This window comes from Doryrhamphus excisus, chromosome 19 (assembly GCF_030265055.1).
Source record: "Doryrhamphus excisus isolate RoL2022-K1 chromosome 19, RoL_Dexc_1.0, whole genome shotgun sequence".
Lineage (NCBI taxonomy): Eukaryota > Metazoa > Chordata > Actinopteri > Syngnathiformes > Syngnathidae > Doryrhamphus > Doryrhamphus excisus.
The window spans coordinates 14,363,681-14,380,576 of NC_080484.1; the positions used below are offsets into that span (position 1 = coordinate 14,363,681).

General features: G+C 44.0%; 2 protein-coding genes across 3 annotated transcripts; one reads left to right on the forward strand and one right to left on the reverse strand.

Moving 5' to 3' along the window:
• Positions 1-17: 17 nt before the first annotated feature.
• On the forward strand, positions 18-10,713 carry trmt6 (tRNA methyltransferase 6 non-catalytic subunit). Of its 2 annotated transcripts, none has more exons than XM_058057490.1 (12): positions 18-327; positions 537-667; positions 742-851; positions 3,862-3,953; positions 4,027-4,110; positions 4,187-4,311; positions 4,398-4,568; positions 5,896-6,056; positions 6,149-6,234; positions 6,539-6,641; positions 8,491-8,577; positions 8,655-10,713. In XM_058057490.1, exons 1-12 carry the CDS (start codon positions 221-223, stop codon positions 8,814-8,816), a joined length of 1,419 nt encoding a protein of 472 aa, XP_057913473.1. In that variant the 5' UTR covers positions 18-220; the 3' UTR covers positions 8,817-10,713. The 2 variants fall into 2 exon arrangements, with proteins under 2 accessions (XP_057913473.1, XP_057913474.1); XM_058057491.1 differs by having other exon boundaries at positions 5,899-6,056.
• chgb (chromogranin B) lies at positions 10,557-16,131 on the reverse strand. Its single transcript, XM_058057489.1, has 7 exons — positions 15,979-16,131; positions 15,847-15,893; positions 14,305-14,395; positions 12,997-14,242; positions 12,828-12,915; positions 12,635-12,736; positions 10,557-10,862 (listed from the first exon to the last, which is right to left on the reverse strand). The coding sequence occupies exons 1-7, from the start codon at positions 16,061-16,063 to the stop codon at positions 10,782-10,784; spliced, it is 1,740 nt and encodes a 579-aa protein (XP_057913472.1). The 5' UTR covers positions 16,064-16,131; the 3' UTR covers positions 10,557-10,781.
• Positions 16,132-16,896: the final 765 nt, after the last annotated feature.

The following is a 16,896-nucleotide window of genomic DNA, read 5'->3' on the forward strand; positions in this document are numbered from 1 at the left end:
TGAAACGCGGAAGTAGCTCCAGTCTGCTTTCGACCGGTCGCCCTGAAAAAGCAGTGAAGAAGGAAGTGAAAGTTAAACCCACGTGTGGACCTTAGTTTACCTACCTGTGCTCTTCTGTGAGACAAACTGCTACGTTTATAAACTACAGAAACTGCGTTTATTTGCCAGTTTTCAACATTGACCTCGCAGCCGTCCATTTGGTCGTTTAGTTTGCCTCATTATGGCGGACAAGCAGGACGACGATGCTATGTATACGATTAACGAAGGAGACTACGTTGTGCTGAAGCGGGGAGATATCTTCAAAGCTGTGCAAATACAGTCCAGGAAGTAAGTCCAAAGTTGTGCACGGTATGCTCTTTTTGGCAGGTGGAAAAGACCAAAAAAACCAATTGAGCACATTAGGGTGATTATGATTGGTTCTATGAGTGTTATGAAAGAGAACGTTATCCGCAGTGGGGGCACTGAGACACAGAATTGAGAAGCGCTGCCCTACAGGAAGTCATAAAAAGACTACATGATTGATCTTGTCAATACAGGAAGATGGCGTTTGAGAGGCAGTGGTTTTTCCTGGACAACGCCGTGGGACATCTGTACGGCACCACGTTTGAAATCTTACCCGGAGGAAGCCTTCAGCCTCAAAAACAAAAGGACGCTCTAAGTTCTACTGGTGTGTTTCCTGCACATTTAATCTGACTGGAAAACTTGAGAAACCAGCACTTTTCTTCATTCTTTCACTTTCAGATGCAATGGAGGCGGGCACAGACAACAGGAACATCGTAGATGATGGCAAGTCCCAAAAGCTGACCAGGGATGACATCGAGACCCTCAAGGAGCAAGGTCTGAAGGGTCAGGTACAGATGCAACTGTTGACATTTCACTACAACCTATTTAGATCAGGGGTCTCAAACTCAATTTACCTGGGGGCCTCTGGAGCTAGGGTCTGGGTGAGACTGGGCCGCATCAGATTTCCCCCCCCCAAAAAAACACATTTATTAAAAACAGAAAAATATCAAAACTTTTTCAGTGCTTTGGTTCCGATTTTCTACAATAAAAGCTCTGATAAAACATTCCACTGTTCTCAAATATCTTAATTTTTATTTTTCTACACACAATAAGATGAAAAATAAATAAACAAATCAAGAATAAAAAAATCAATCAGTAATAAATAAATATAATAATAATAATAATAATAATAAAACGACAAATAATAAAAACTTATAGTTGGTGGGTAGACAAATGATTTTTTTCAGATTAAAATGAACAAAGCATTATTAGAGCCCTGTAGACATGACAAAACACGACTATAGTCACATTTATACTTTTTTTTTTTTTATTTACAACATATTGTGCAACTACAGGGTCTTGAGACACATGCTAACTCGCAAACTAGAGAGCTAGCGACCTAAACGGTAGCCTTCAAGTTATTTTCTTTAAACTTAAATATCCAAAAACTTACCACTTCCACATGGATAGGGAGGATAACTATTAACAGTTATTTAACCTTTAACATGAACATGAATCAAACGTAATAATTTTTTCTGGGTACATGATACCATACAGCATCCATATCAAACTTGCGCGGGCCGCACTAACATTAAACTTTCATATCAAGGCAGGGGGCCTCAAACTAGTGTCCTGTGGGCCACATTTGGCCCGCGGGCCGCATGTTTGAGACCCCTGATTTAGCTGCACCGCCGTGAGAAGCCCTCCTTACCAGTAGTGGGTAGTAGCCCGGATTTCACATCGATGGTGGACTATGATACAGTATGGTGATGGGTGGCATTCATCAAACAAGGTCATGTTTTCTTGAAGCATGATAGCTGAATGGATGAGGCTGCTTGGCTGCCACCAGCAGGGGGAGCCATTACTTCACACCCAGACTGCAAAAGGTGACATAAGGAAGGCAAACTTCATGTTATCCTCAAGCAGAAATGTGGTCTGCGTTGAGAACGATATATATATATATATATATATATATATATATATATATATATATATATATATATATATATATATATATATATATATATATATATATATATATATATATATATATATATATATATATATATATATATATATATATATATATATATATATATATATATATATATATATATATATATATATATATATATATATATATATAAAACTAATTAACTCTTATGTCACTAGCCCTGTAGTGCTTCCATAGCCTGCACAATGTGACGTTAAAGAGGCTCTATGATGCTTTTCCCACGTTTCTGACCTATAAATGTCATTAAAATGTTGTATTCTGGTGTTAAAACCGTGACAAAGTTTCAGATCACCAGGTTTGAACATTTGCAAGGAAGCCCTGGAAAAAAGTTTGGGATGGCTCAAAACACTCGCTTTGAAAAGGCGTGGTGAAACCTACCCCTTTGTGATGTCACAGTGTGGCGGATATCCTTATATGGGCGTGGCTGTAAGTTTATCAGTGTCTTTATTTAGTGGAAGTCATGGAACAAAAGCGCTTGCATACAGGTAGCGGGGTTGCTAATAGCCGTTTCCCACCACAATTAGAGGTCACATTTCATGTTAGCCATGCTGTAGAAAACCTAAGGCTAAGATGCTAAAGCTACATTGAGAGATGTCCTGGAGTGACCTCTTTTCTTGAGAAATGTCGGACCGGACTATCCAGTCTCTACTTCCGAATGGGATTCGGAATCCAAAACATATGGCTAGTTGTTAAAAAAAAACGCTGCTAGCGGCGTGTGTGACCAACGACAGCGGAGTGGGCGTGCCTGCAGTTGGGCCATGGGTGGAATAAATGAAAATGGGCGTTTTTTGCGAGTTAGGGGGTGTCAAGGTGACTAATTGGAGTGTTATTTCATGAGGGTCTTGAGCAGGGGTGGGCAAACTACGGCCCGGGGGCCACAGCTGGCCCGCCAAGTGTTTCAATATGGCCCGCCTGTTTTTTCCAAATATTTCATTTGAACTCAACATACAACCTGGCATCATGGCTTGGGCCAATTTTTTGATGGTTGAGGTAGCTGCTTTATCAATTTTGTTATTTGATGTGGTCTGTTACAAAATGCTCCTGTAAAAGGGACACAAGCACATAATAATAATAATAATAATAATAATGATAATAATGTTGTCAATAATGATGATAATAATACTACTATTATATTAATATTGTTAATAATAATATAATAATGGTAGTAATATTACAAAATACTCCTGGAAAAAGGAGCACAAGCACAATAATAGTAATACAAATAATGATAATAATACTACTATTATATTAATATTGTTGTTAATAATATTAATATAATAATGGTAGTAATATTATTATTATAACAAAATAATAATAATATAATAACATTACTATAACTAATAATAATAATTCTAATAAAAATAACAGTAATAATAATAATAATAATACATTGAGAAACACACTTTACATCAAATAAATGATTTCAAAGTGCACATATAGCAGATTGCATGACACTTTTACATGTAAAATATGTGTAAAAATATAGGTGTAAAAATGGACTGTTATGTGTAAAATACTACATAATCCCCCCGTCAATTTTGTTAAATTAATGCGGCCCGCGAGTCAAAAAGTTTGCCCACCCCTGGTCTTGAGGGTTCTAATAATTTTAAAGCCAAGTTTAGAAAGTCAAAGGTGTTATATGGTGTAACTAAGAAAATATTGGGTTAATTAATATTGACTCCTCTTTTTGTGCTAATTGACATTTAGTGGTGGGGTCTGGAACCACATTAGGGCCACAAAGGAGGGACGACTGTGTCATTGGTAAAACCTGTTTGTTGTGATGCATCGTTCTATAGCTGATACAATGATGTTGTGTGTGTGTGTGTGTGTGTGTTGCTCCACAGGAAATCATTCAGCAGCTTATAGACAACAGCTCCACCTTCAGAGATAAGACGGAATACGCTCAGGACAAGTACATCAAGAAGAAAAAGAAGAAGTAACGCCCACGCTTGTTTAATAGAGATAAAGATGATGCAGTATGATATTTTCTGGGTTGGTATTTGCTGCAGGTATGAAAGCACCGTGAGCATTCTAAAGCCAACGTGTCGCATCTTGGCTCTCATGTACCACGGGCGAGAGCCAGGGAAGATCTGGTGAGTAGAAGATGTAGTGAGGAGGTTTGTTTGACTTACAAGGTTGTGACACGTTTTGTGTGTGCGTGCGATGCAGTCACCTGCGCTACGACACGCTGGCCCAGATGCTGACTCTCGCCAACATCCATGCCGGCAGCAAAGTGTTGGTGTTTGAAACGTGTGCCGGCCTGGTGCTGGGAGCCGTCATGGAAAGGATGGGAGGTGAGTGCTGTGTTCATGAAGGAGACCCAGGCTGTGTTTTTATCCTGAATGCAACATTTCATCATCTCTTCACTCCGCCCTTCCAGGCTATGGCTCAGTGATCCAGATGTACCCGGGGGGCGGGCCGGTAAGGGCGGGAGTGGAGAGTTTCGGCTTCCCCCCTCCTTTCCACGACACGCTGCATGACTTCCCCATCTGCCACGTCAACGCTTTGCTGGCGGGCACACTGGACACCAGCGCCAAGGACCCCAACACTGGTAAGCTGTCTAGAAAGGACAAAGTCACTGATTAGCACCTTTTAGCCACGTGTGCAATGGGTGTGTGTGTATTAGGGCTGTCAATCGATTAAAATATTTGATTGTGACATAAGTTTTTATCTATAATAAGTAGAGGAAAAGATTCGATGTGCAACTACAAGGATAATTACATCCAATTTGATGTAAATTTGGGAACTATCAGCCTTTATTTAAAATGATACAGTCAGCATATTTTTGTATGACAATTTTTCTTTATTAGTGCGGCACGGTGGTTGAGTGGTTAGCGCGCAGACCTCACAGCTAGGAGACCAGGGTTCAATTCCACCCTCTGCCATCTCTGTGTGGAGTTTGCATGTTCTCCCCGTGCATGCGTGGGTTTTCTCCGGGTACTCCGGTTTCCTCCCACATTCCAAAAACATGCTAGGTTAATTAGCCACTCCAAATTGTCCATAGGTGTGAATGTGAGTGTGAATGGTTGTTTGTCTGTATGTGCCCTGTGATTGGCTGGCGACCAGTCCAGGGTGTACCCCGCCTCTCGCCCGAAGACAGCTGGGATAGGCTCCAGCACTCCCCGCGACCCTTGTGAGGAAAAAGCGGTAGAAAATGAATGAATGAATGAATGAATTTTTCTTTATTAGCATATTAGCTCTTAAAGTCGCCCACAATCGTTCAGCAAATACAAAATGTGAGCGAGTGAGACCTCTCACTCTTACACAAACATGTTTTTTGATGACAGTGTCTGAAGGATTATTATTATTATATTTTGGCTATATATATATATATATATATATATATATATATATATATATATATATATAATATACATACATACACACACATACATACAGTGGTGTGAAAAAGTCTTGGTTCATGATTTCTTTTTTTATATTTTTATTATACTGTATTGTTACTTACTACTTATTATTACTACTCATTATTATTATTATTCATATTATTAGACTTTGTATTGTTTTTGTATTTTTATTTGATGGAAAAAACATATTTTTTGATGACAGTGTCTGAAGGATTATTATTATTATTATACTTTGGCTATATATATAATATGCATACACACACATACATACAGTGGTGTGAAAAAGTATTGGTTCATGATTTATTTTTTATATTTTTATTATACTATATTGTTACTTACTACTACTCATTATTATTATTATTCATATTATTAGACTTTATATTGTTTAGTTATTTTTATGTGATGGAAAAAACAAGCTGCAGGCCTCTTAGTCTGGACCCCCTTTTTTTGTTAGTAGCGTCCTTTTTCCTGATTGCCAATAAAGCAGTAAATGTCTTCCCCGCTGTGCCACAGCAGATGCCACACACCCCCACGTGGCAGCGGAGGAGACGCCGACGCAGCCCGCCACAGTGCAGAGTGACGGCCCAGAGGAGGCGAGCGTGGACACGAACGCAAGCGGCCCCTGCGGGGACCAACGTGTGGACGAAGAGCGGGAGCGAGGCAAAGAGGCCAAGGTTACCTGATAGGAGGACACGACCCCCGAGATGTTTTTTTTTTTTTTTTTTGGAACAAGTGCACATCCTACATGATTGGGTTTTTCTTCCAGGCTGAGCTGAAACGGGCGAAGCAGGAGCAGAGGCGCAAGCGGCTGGAAGCGGCGGCGGCCCAGTTGGAGGGCCGGAATGCAGACGGGTGTGTGTTTGCTCGGTCCGATGAGCTACACTTAATTAAAATGGATCTGCAGAAATGAGGAATTGATGGATGATTGGCAGCGATGATAAAATAGGTGGTTGTCCTGCCGGGTGGACAAAGAGGCGGACATCTATTTGAACGCATGCTGCTCCGAAGGCATTAGCGTATCGATTTGACCATAGCAGCTTTATTGTAATGGCCCCTCTTAAATCACAGGCTTCTCCTGGGTAGTAAACACCTGAGGTGCAATGACAACACGCGTACGTGTTTATTTCATCTCGGGGATGATGTGTTTTACGTGCAGGTTGGTCATCGCCTCTCGCTTCCACCCGTGTCCCGTCCTGATGAGCCTGCTCCGCTTCTTGGCTCCCTCCAGGCCCTTTGTGGTCTACTCTCAATACAAAGAGGTGAGCTCAGCAGGAGTGTTTTACAACCACGGCCCAATGAGGGTCATTATTTAAGGTGGCTCTCATTGCCAGCGCTACGACACCCCTGCCCCCCCCGCCCCCCGACAGCGGGAAATGACCTTCCTGCAGCAGGAAATAGAGAACATCTTTTCTCACAGTGATTGAACGTAAATGTTTGCAATTCTCTTAACAAGTCTGCTGTAGTGCAGGAACACAAGCCGAAGCTCAGCGCTAAACATTTCACATTCCGCGACACAAGCCTGTGTAACAAAATAAAAGAGCCCAGTCTAAGTCTAATTTAGGTTTCCATGTTTTTTCAACCTATTTAAGCAACAACCGTTCCTACCTACCCAACCTCGTTCCATTCATTCATGAGTCCAGCCAAGTCTGTAGGAATACTCACAAATGTACTGATGCGCTAAATTGGCCAGCCTGGGGAACCTCACTCCATCGTCCGCCACGCTCTGCTGGTTGCCGCCGAGTCTGGTTGCAGTACATTTTTAATAATATCACACGAATCATTCATATTAGTTGTTGAAACTAAATAGCAGCCCAACCTGAGGCTCAGAGCTAAAGGGCTTAATTGAGTGATTTTTGTAGGGGATGTTTGAAAGACACGTGCAGTACATTTTTATTAATATCACACGAATCATTCATATTAGTTGTTGAAACTAAATAGCAGCCCAACCTGAGGCTCAGAGCTAAAGGGCTTCATTGAGTGATTTTTGTAGGGGATGTTTGAAAGACGCGTGCAGTACATCTTTATTAATATCACACAAATCATTCATATTAGTTGTTGAAACTAAATAGCAGCTCAACCTGAGGCTCAGAGCTAAAGGGCTTAATTGAGTGATTTTTGTAGGGGATGTTTGAAAGACACGTGCAGTACATTTTTATTAATATCACACGAATCATTCATATTAGTTGTTGAAACTAAATAGCAGCCCAACCTGAGGCTCAGAGCTAAAGGGCTTAATTGAGTGATTTTTGTAGGGGATGTGTGAAAGACACGTGCAGTACATCTTTATTAATATCGCACGAATCATTCATATTAGTTGTTGAAACTAAATAGCAGCCCAACCTGAGGCTCAGAGCTAAAGGGCTTAATTGAGTGATTTTTGTAGGGGATGTTTGAAAGACACGTGCAGTACATTTTTATTAGTATCACACGAATCATTCATATTAGTTGTTGAAACTAAATAGCAGCCCAACCTGAGGCTCAGAGCTAAAGGACTTCATTGAGTGATTTTTGTAGGTGATGTTTGAAAGACACGTGCAGTACATCTTTATTAATCTCACACGAATCATTCATATTAGTTGTTGAAACTAAATAGCAGCCCGACCTGAGGCTCAGAGCTAAAGGGCTTAATTGAGTGATTTTTGTAGGGGATGTTTGAAAGACACGTGCAGTACATCTTTATTAATATCACACGAATCATTCATATTAGTTGTTGAAACTAAATAGCAGCCCAACCTGAGGCTCAGAGCTAAAGGGCTTCATTTGATTGATTTTTGTAGGGGATGTTTGAAAGACACGTGCTATTACATCTTTATTGCTATCACACGAATCATTCATATTAGTTGTTGAAACTAAATAGCAGCCCAACCTGAGGCTCAGAGCTAAAGGGCTTCATTGAGTGATTTTTGTAGGTGATGTTTGAAAGACACGTGCAGTACATGTTTATTAATATCACACGAATCATTCATATTAGTTGTTGAAACCAAGTAGCAGCCCAACCTGAGGCTCAGAGCTAAAGGTCTTCATCCGGCTTCACCCGGTGACATGCCAGTTTAGAAAAATGATTTGTGTTGACGCCGGCCGACTGCTGAAAATGTGATGTTTCTGCAGCCGCTGGTGGACTGCTTCACCAAACTGAAGGAGCAGGGCGGAACCGTCAACCTCCGACTGACCGACACCTGGCTGAGGCACTATCAGGTGACTGCGGAGCACCGAGTTCCCCACCAAGTCCACTTATGACATACACTGAACACACTATCCCCCCACCGCCGCAGGTGCTGCCCAACAGGACGCACCCCGTGCTGCTGATGAGTGGCGGCGGAGGCTACCTCCTCTCGGGGACCACGGTGGCCACGGAGCAGTCCGCTCCCGCCACAAGCGCCGCCGACCTCTCGCAGGAGCCGGCGCCGAAAAGACTGAAAGCCACTGAAAGTTGATAACGAAAAAGACTGGAGTGGTCATCAGGGCACATCAGCCATCGCCTCAGTGGAGCCGCCTGGTGGACACGCCCCAAGCTGGGTCAGGCAAGCAGAGTGTCTGGTTGCATTCATCACAAAGCGGGTCAGCCCCAAAGCCTCAGTTTGTAACCTTGCGTAAGAAAAACACATGCACCATGGTAGCTTTATTTCTTTCTCGTATACGCTATGTTGTTGCATCTTGACTGAAACCTCCTAAGATGAAAAAGGTTACTTGTTTTTCATGGAGCATAAACCTTCACAAAAAAATCTCACAATGTGGAACCCCTTCAGTTGTGCTTCACGTGTTTCCACATTTCCTTACATTTATGCTTCAAGTGTAGCCTGCTACCTTTGACGACCCGGGGAACCTCACTCCATACATTTCCCCTAGCCTGTTAAAGCTAAGTACGCCTTCGTAATACTAACTATGGTCATGCAGCTGTATTGGGGCGCTACCTTTGACGGCCCGGGGAACCTCACTCCATCCATTTCCTCTAGCCTGTTAAAACTAAGTACTCCATCGTAATACTAACTATAGTCATCCAGCTGGATTGGGGAGCTACCTTTGACAGCACGGAGAACCTCACTCCATCCATTTCTCCTAGCCTGTTAAAGCTACATACTCCCATCGTAATACTAACTATGGTCATCCAGCTGAATTGGAGCGCTACATTTGACAGCCCGGGGAACCTCACTCCATCCATTTTCCCCGGCCTGTTTAAAGCTAAGTACTCCATTGTAATACTTACTAACTATGGTCATCCAGCTGTATTGGGGAGCTACCTTTGACAGCCCGGGGAACCTCACTCCATCCATTTCCAGGATGTGCTAACCTTGGCTGTCTGGGGAACCTGACTCCATTGTCCACCCCCCTCTGCTGGTTGCTCTTCATATTAACTGAAATATAGAGTTAAAGTTAGCCGGTTTCAATGTGGAGAAAAGAAAAAAAAATTCTGAAGCTGCCCAGCATTCATATTAGTTGGGCTGCTATTTAGTTTCAACAAGCTGAGGCTCAGAGCTCAAGAGCTTCATTTAGTGATTTTTGTAGGGGATGTTTGAAAGACGCGTCCAGTACATCTTTATTAATATCACACAAATCATTCATATTAGTTGTTGAAACTGAATAGCAGCCCAACCTGAGGCTCAGAGCTAAAGTGCTTCATTGAGTGATTTTTGTAGGGGATGTTTGAAAGACACGTGCAGTACATCTTTATTAATATCGCACGAATCATTCATATTAGTTGTTGAAACTAAATAGCAGCCCAACCTGAGGCTCAGAGCTAAAGGGCTTAATTGAGTGATTTTTGTAGGGGATGTTTGAAAGACACGTGCAGTACATCTTCATACTATCACACGAATCATTCATATTAGCCGTTGAAACTAAGTAGCAGCCCAAACTGAGGCTCAGAGCTAAAGGGCTTCATTGAGTGATTTTTGTGGGGGATGTTTGAAAGACACGTGCAGTACATCTTTATTAATATCACACAAATCATTCATATTAGTTGTCGAAACTAAATAGTAGCCCAACCTGAGGCTCAGAGCTAAAGGGCTTCATTGAGAGATTTTTGCAGGGGATGTTTGAAAGACACATGCAGTACATCTTTATTATCTTTATATCTCTCACATTAGTTGTTGAAATTAAATAGCAGCCCAACCTGAGGCTCAGAGCTAAAGTGCTTCATTGAGTGATTTTTGTAGGGAATGTTTGAAAGACACGTGTTCGGTTCCAGAATAGCTTTTTATTGACGACAACGGCGGCAGACATCCAAGCACAATGACGTGGATACGAACATCTAAATAACGTTCCCATGCTGGAGATCACGTCCGAATAGCACAAACACAGCAAGCTTTTTTTTTTTTTTTTTTTTAAACACATTCACATGACCAATGCGACATTTAAACAGAGCTTTCTTTTCTTCTTCTTCTTCTTTGTTTTTACAAAGCTCATTCTTCCTCCTCATGCAGCTTGGCAGCAATATTCTTCAACTCTGCGTCCATGGCCGCCAGGTTGTCGAGCGCTTTCTCCTGCAACACAAAACTTGATTACGTATTTCGTTTATGTTGTACATATGCTCGCGTCTCCTCCTGTTTATAATTGTTCATCCAACGCCGCCGCTCGGTGAGCCACAGTTTGCCTTTTAATGCCCACGTTATGACTTGATGGCCCCCGGGGATGTCGTCATCGTGCGGCGAGCTTGCCGTGAAAAAGGCTGCGGCGACATAAAAAGCGCTGCTGTGCCCAAAGCGAATGAAGAAAACATTTCCATGCAGGAATGCGGTCAAACGTATTCGAAACGAGTGTTTCTGTGCAGGTTTTGAGGCCGAGTCATCTTGCATGGCGGATGGACATTTCCATAATGAGCTGCTGCATTTTCTCCCCCCAGTGAATCTGCGGTGAAGCCACTGGATGTGCTTCGCGGCTTTACCGGGTCAGCGAGCAAGAGCATAATAACATAAAACATAATTTATGGGCCTGCCCACAGAACAACATGTTATGAAACTGTTTCTTCAACCCTGCCTGAGTCTCTTCAAAGGTGTTCTATTAAGCAGAAACACCTTTAAATGATGTTTCTCACCAAGGTTTAGGTGAGAAAAAGACTATCATGTCTCAATTTTCATGACGTCTCCTTCCTTACGGGCATGACTCCGCCCTCTAAGCCGCAATATCTTCCTTTTACTTTGTAACATGCTAATAACCCGTAACTTTCTTAGTGTAGTTTGTGCACACCTGGAGGTAGGAACGCGAGTCCTGATGAAACATCATGACATAACTGCTTGGGGCAATGGGGGGGGGGCACCTGCTGTGGCCCAGCAAGGCGCATTCTATTCGGGCAAACATTTGGTACATTTAACAGACAAACTGTTTGTTGTTACCCCCCTGAGCTCTGGAGGAAAAGTGAGTGCTTGATTTGTTCACCTGCACAGTATTGATGCATTGAATGCACCCCATAATCAGTTCACAGTTCCACACGTCCAAAAGGAGTAGGAAGAAGCAAAGCTTATTAAATCCTACCCCTCCATCTGGTACTTTTATAATCGGTAATTGTTACATTTGTTCACTTCCTGCTTTCCTAATATAGTTTAAGGTTTTTTTTGTATTATATATTATATATATATATTACTTTCTAATATACAGTAAACCTCGGATATATCGGACTCGGATATATCGGAAATTCGCTCACAACGGACCGATTTTTTTGTAATGCATTTCCAATAAAAATTCATTGCATATATCGGATTTTTTATAACGGATTTCGCCTATTTCGGACAAAATCTCCAGTCCCGTTCCAATGCATTTCCATTAAATTTCCCTCGCATATATCGGATGGCCACATCGTGGCGCTCCGATTCGCCGAATCGTGACAGGCCGCTATACGACGTCGTTTGCAGCGTTGCCTGCGCGTCCAGGTACATTGGAAACATAGTCAAGGAAGTGCCTTTTTATAACGGATAAAATCCGATTTACGCATATACCGGATATAAATCCGATATATGCGTAAAACGGACATTTTCCGGTATACGCATATAACGGATTTCGCTTATATCGGACAAAACCAGTGGGAACAATTGAATCCGATATATCCGAGGTTTACTGTAGTATGTTCTCTGTAGGCGGCATTCTGAATTATCCTTACTGGCCTTTTTTTGCAGTACATTTAATGAGTGAAGATTGCTTTTATAGTTATTACTCCATATTTCCACACAATAAGTAAGATATGGTAGAACCAGACAGTGTGGAGTGGTTTCTGCTCATATAGCTATGCTAGCATCGATCAGGGTTTGGTCTGCAGCCGTACCTCCTGCGCGGTGAGAGCTCTCGGTTGCATACCGCCCTTCGGCCCCTCCCGGCCGGCCATCCGGTTGAGTTTGTAGCTCAGCAACTTGGCCGCCGCCGCCATCTGCACATGTTCAGGCGCAGGAACCACATGAGAACCAGACAACGCCAGGCTTTACCGGGTCATTCGTCTTCTCCATTCAGAGCCTGCCTACCTCGTTTGGTGTAGCGGCACCTTCGGGGTCCTTCTTGTACCAGGCGGGGTGGTTGGAGCCTCGTGAGATCCACTTGTCTGGAAGATACCTGGAAAAAGAACATCAATTAGACTTTGTCCACGTTCTTCTTGATTTGATTAGTAATCCATAGCATCTGATGCAGAAGTACCTCAGAACGTCACTTCTGTCATCATCAGAGTCCTCAGAACCGCCCCTCAGATCCTCCTCCTCTGATGATTCTCCTCCACGCTTGTGGTATTTCTTCTTGTGGTGGTACCGATGCCTGGGCCTCCATATGCGCTTCTCTATATCTGCAAAATCCCAGGATTCCTGGCTTCGTTCCTCATCAGGATCCTCTCTGGCCTCTTCTGAGAGTTCCTCATCCCGCTTGTGTCTTCTCTGGTGGTACCTCCCAGGTCTCCAGTCTCTCTTGTATCTATCAGTGTCAAAATCCCAGGATTCTTGGCTGCGTTCCTCATCGGGTTCCTCTTTGCCATCTTCTGAGAGCTCTTCGTCACGCTTGTGTCTCCTCTGGTGGTACCTCCCAGGTCTCCAGTCTCTCTTGTCAAAGTCCCAGGATTCTTGGCTGCGTTCCTCATCTGCTTCCTCTTTGCCATCTTCTGAGAGTTCCTCATCCCGCTTGTGTCTTCTCTGGTGGTACCTCCCAGGTCTCCAGTCTCTCTTGTATATATCGGTGTCAAAATCCCAGGATTCTTGGCTGCGTTCCTCATCGGGTTCCTCTTTGCCATCTTCTGAGAGCTCTTCGTCACGCTTGTGTCTTCTCTGGTGGTACCTCCCAGGTCTCCAGTCTCTCTTGTCAAAGTCCCAGGATTCCTGGCTGCGTTCCTCATCGGTTTCCTCATCCCGTTTGTGTCTCCTCTGGTGGTACCTGCCAGGTCTCCACTCCCTCTTATCCCTCTCATCATCAAGACCCCAGGATTCCTGGCTGCGTTCTTCGTAGTCCTCTTCATCTGAAGCGTCGTCGCCACGTTTGTGGAGCTTCTTCTTGTGGTGATAGCGATGCCTGGGCTTCCAGATGCGCTTTTCCCGTTCCTCTTCATCGTCCCCGTACCTTTTCTCCAAATCCCAGGACTCTTGGCTGCGCTCTCCGTCGTCTTCCGCCTCCTCATCTCGCTTGTGCTTCCTCTGGTGGTACCTTCCCGGCCTCCAGCTGCTCCTCTTTTCCCGCTCTCCCCCTTCCTCTGCCTCGTCTTCCTGGTGTCTCTTCTCCAGACTCCAGGATTCCTGACTGCGATCATCCTCCGGGTTCTCCCTCTTAGGTTCCACGGACTGCAGGAGGGCTTGGATTTCTCGCACGTCTGCGCCCTTGGCCTCGGGCTCATCTCCGTGATCTTTCATCTCCTCTTCACGGTTGGCTTCATCGCTCTTCTTGTCCAGCGGTGCATGTTTCACCCCTGGGGACAAAATCAGACATGCTGTCTTTTCTTGTCTGTCTAAGCGGAATGTTCCCCCGAACCTGCTTGGAGGATGTCCTGGCATTCCTGATCCAGCTGAGCGTCTGGTTTGGAGAGAGCTTTGGACAGAACTTCCATCAAACATCTGGTCACCTGGTTGGAAACACGGAGAGGTCAAGCAGTGGTCCTTCTTCCACTTTGCCCCGTGCCACCACAGATGGAAGGATGCAAAGATGATCTGGGTGGTGCGTTTAGGGGCGTAGTGTCTGGAAGGATGCAAAGGTGATCTGTGTGGAGCTGGTGTGGTGCGTTTAGGGGCATAGTGTCTGGAAGGATGCAAAGATGATCTGCGTGGTGCATTTAGGAGCGTAGTTTCTGGAAGGATGCAAAGATGATCTGCGTGGTGCATTTAGGAGCGTAGTTTCTGGAAGGATGCAAAGATGATCTGCGTGGTGCGTTTAGGGGCGTCTTTTCTGGAAGGATACAAAGATTATCTGTTTGGTGCGTTTAGGGACGTAGTGTCAGGAAAGATGATCTGTGCGGACCTGGTGTGGTGTGTTTAGGGGCATAGTGTCTGGAAGGATGTAAAGAGGATTTGCGTGGTGCATTTAGGAGCGTAGTTTCTGGAAGGATGCAAAGATGATCTGTGCGGAGCTGGTGTGGTGTGTTTAGGGGCATAGTGTATGGAAGGATGCAAAGATTATCTGCGTGGTGTGTTTAGGGGCGTAGTGTCAGGAAAGATGCAAAGATGATCTGCGTGGTGCGTTTAGGAGCGTAGTTTCTGGAAGGATCAAAGATGATCTGCGTGGTGCGTTTAGGGGTATCATTTCTGGAAGGATGCAAAGATTATCTGTGTGGTGCGTTTAGGGACGTAGTGTCTGGAAGGATTCAAAGGTGATCTGCGTGGTGCGTTTAGGGGCGTCTTTTCTGGAAGGATGCAAAGATTATCTGTGTGGAGCTGGTGTGGTGCGTTTAGGGACGTAGTGTCAGGAAAGATGCAAAGATGATCTGCATGGTGTGTTTAGGGGCGTCTTTCCTGGAAGGATGCAAAGATTATCTGTGTGGTGCGTTTAGGGACGTAGTGTCAGGAAAGATGCAAAGATGATCTGCGTAGTGCATTCAGGGTCGTCATTTCGGGAAGGATGCAAAGATGATCTGTGTGGTGCGTTTAGGGGTATCATTTCTGGAAGGATGCAAAGGTGATCTGCGTGGTGCGTTTAGCGGCATCGTTTCTGGAAGGATGCAAAGATGATCTGTGTGGTGCGTTTAGGGGTCGTAGTTAACTATTTGAACACGTGTGTGTGTGCTGTCAAGAAGGTGAAATGTGAGTAGCAGCATTCTTAGTGTGAAACTTGAAAGGGGTTCGGATGGAGACGGGATAAATGACCCTGGCAGGGATCATTTTAGTCCTGGGATGATTTTGGGATGGGAAAAGAGTTGAGAAGGCAGAAGAAAACCATCAGCCTGAGGAATGGGAATGCTTGCTCGCAATGGGAATCGTCGGGATGAATGTGCAGCAATGCTTGCATGTTGGTAGCGTGTAAGTTACCAATGATGCAAGTTAATGATGCAAATGCATGCATGAAGAAGAAAACAAGACTTGCCACATCTTCTCCCTGTCCGTCATTCCTTGGAGGAAGTGCTTGATTCCCTGCACAATAGAGGAGAAAAGTCATGTTCTGTTTAAAGTGGCTTTTTATGGTGTCGCTGTCCGTGGTGATGAAGTCATCGCTCACCTGCCAACAAAAGCAGCATCAGCATTAGCAGCAGTAGAGGACGACGAGGGGAAAGAATAGAAGTCATCTTCTTCTCGGAGCTCATTTGCCATCCAATGTGGCGGGAGAGCTGCTCCTGGCCGGCTCCTCCTCGCTCCTGTGGCGGCTACAGGAGGAAGGGGGAGCGCCTCCGATAAAAAGGCGCTCGGCGAGGGGGGCGGAGCGTGGGAGGGGGATGCTGGTGTCATGACTCATTAGGCCTGAGGGAAGAAGAAGATCATCTCGCTCTCTCTGCTGCTCCTACCACAAACACCAGCCGTGCGCCTCTTCCCAGCAAATTACCTCGCACAGGTGACACCTTCAACATGTTATCCAGACCGGGGGGGTGGTGCTCAATGCCGCGAGGAGCCTGAAGCCAGATGGAAACATCAGGACAAATTACGTGCTGCACAACATTATTAGCAGCAACAACACACACACACACACCTTCCTTTTCATCAAGACTCTATTGGAAGCACCACCATATGCTCATACATTGTATACCGTTATGCTATATATGACTGTATATGACTATGACACATAGCATAGTGTTATACAGGCATATATGTATGTAGCATACATAGCGGTATACAGGCATATACGTATGTAGCATACATCACGGTATACAGGCATATACGTATGTAGCATACATCACGGTATACAGGCATATACGTATGTAGCATACATAGCGGTATAAAGGCATATACGTATGTAGCATACATCACGGTATACAGGCATATACGTATGTAGCATACATAGCGGTATAAAGGCATATACGTATGTAGCATACATAGCGGTATACAGGCATATACATATGTAGCATACATAGCGGTATAAAGGCATACAGTGAAGAAAATAAGTATTTGAACACCCTGCTATTTTGCTATTTCTCCCACTTAG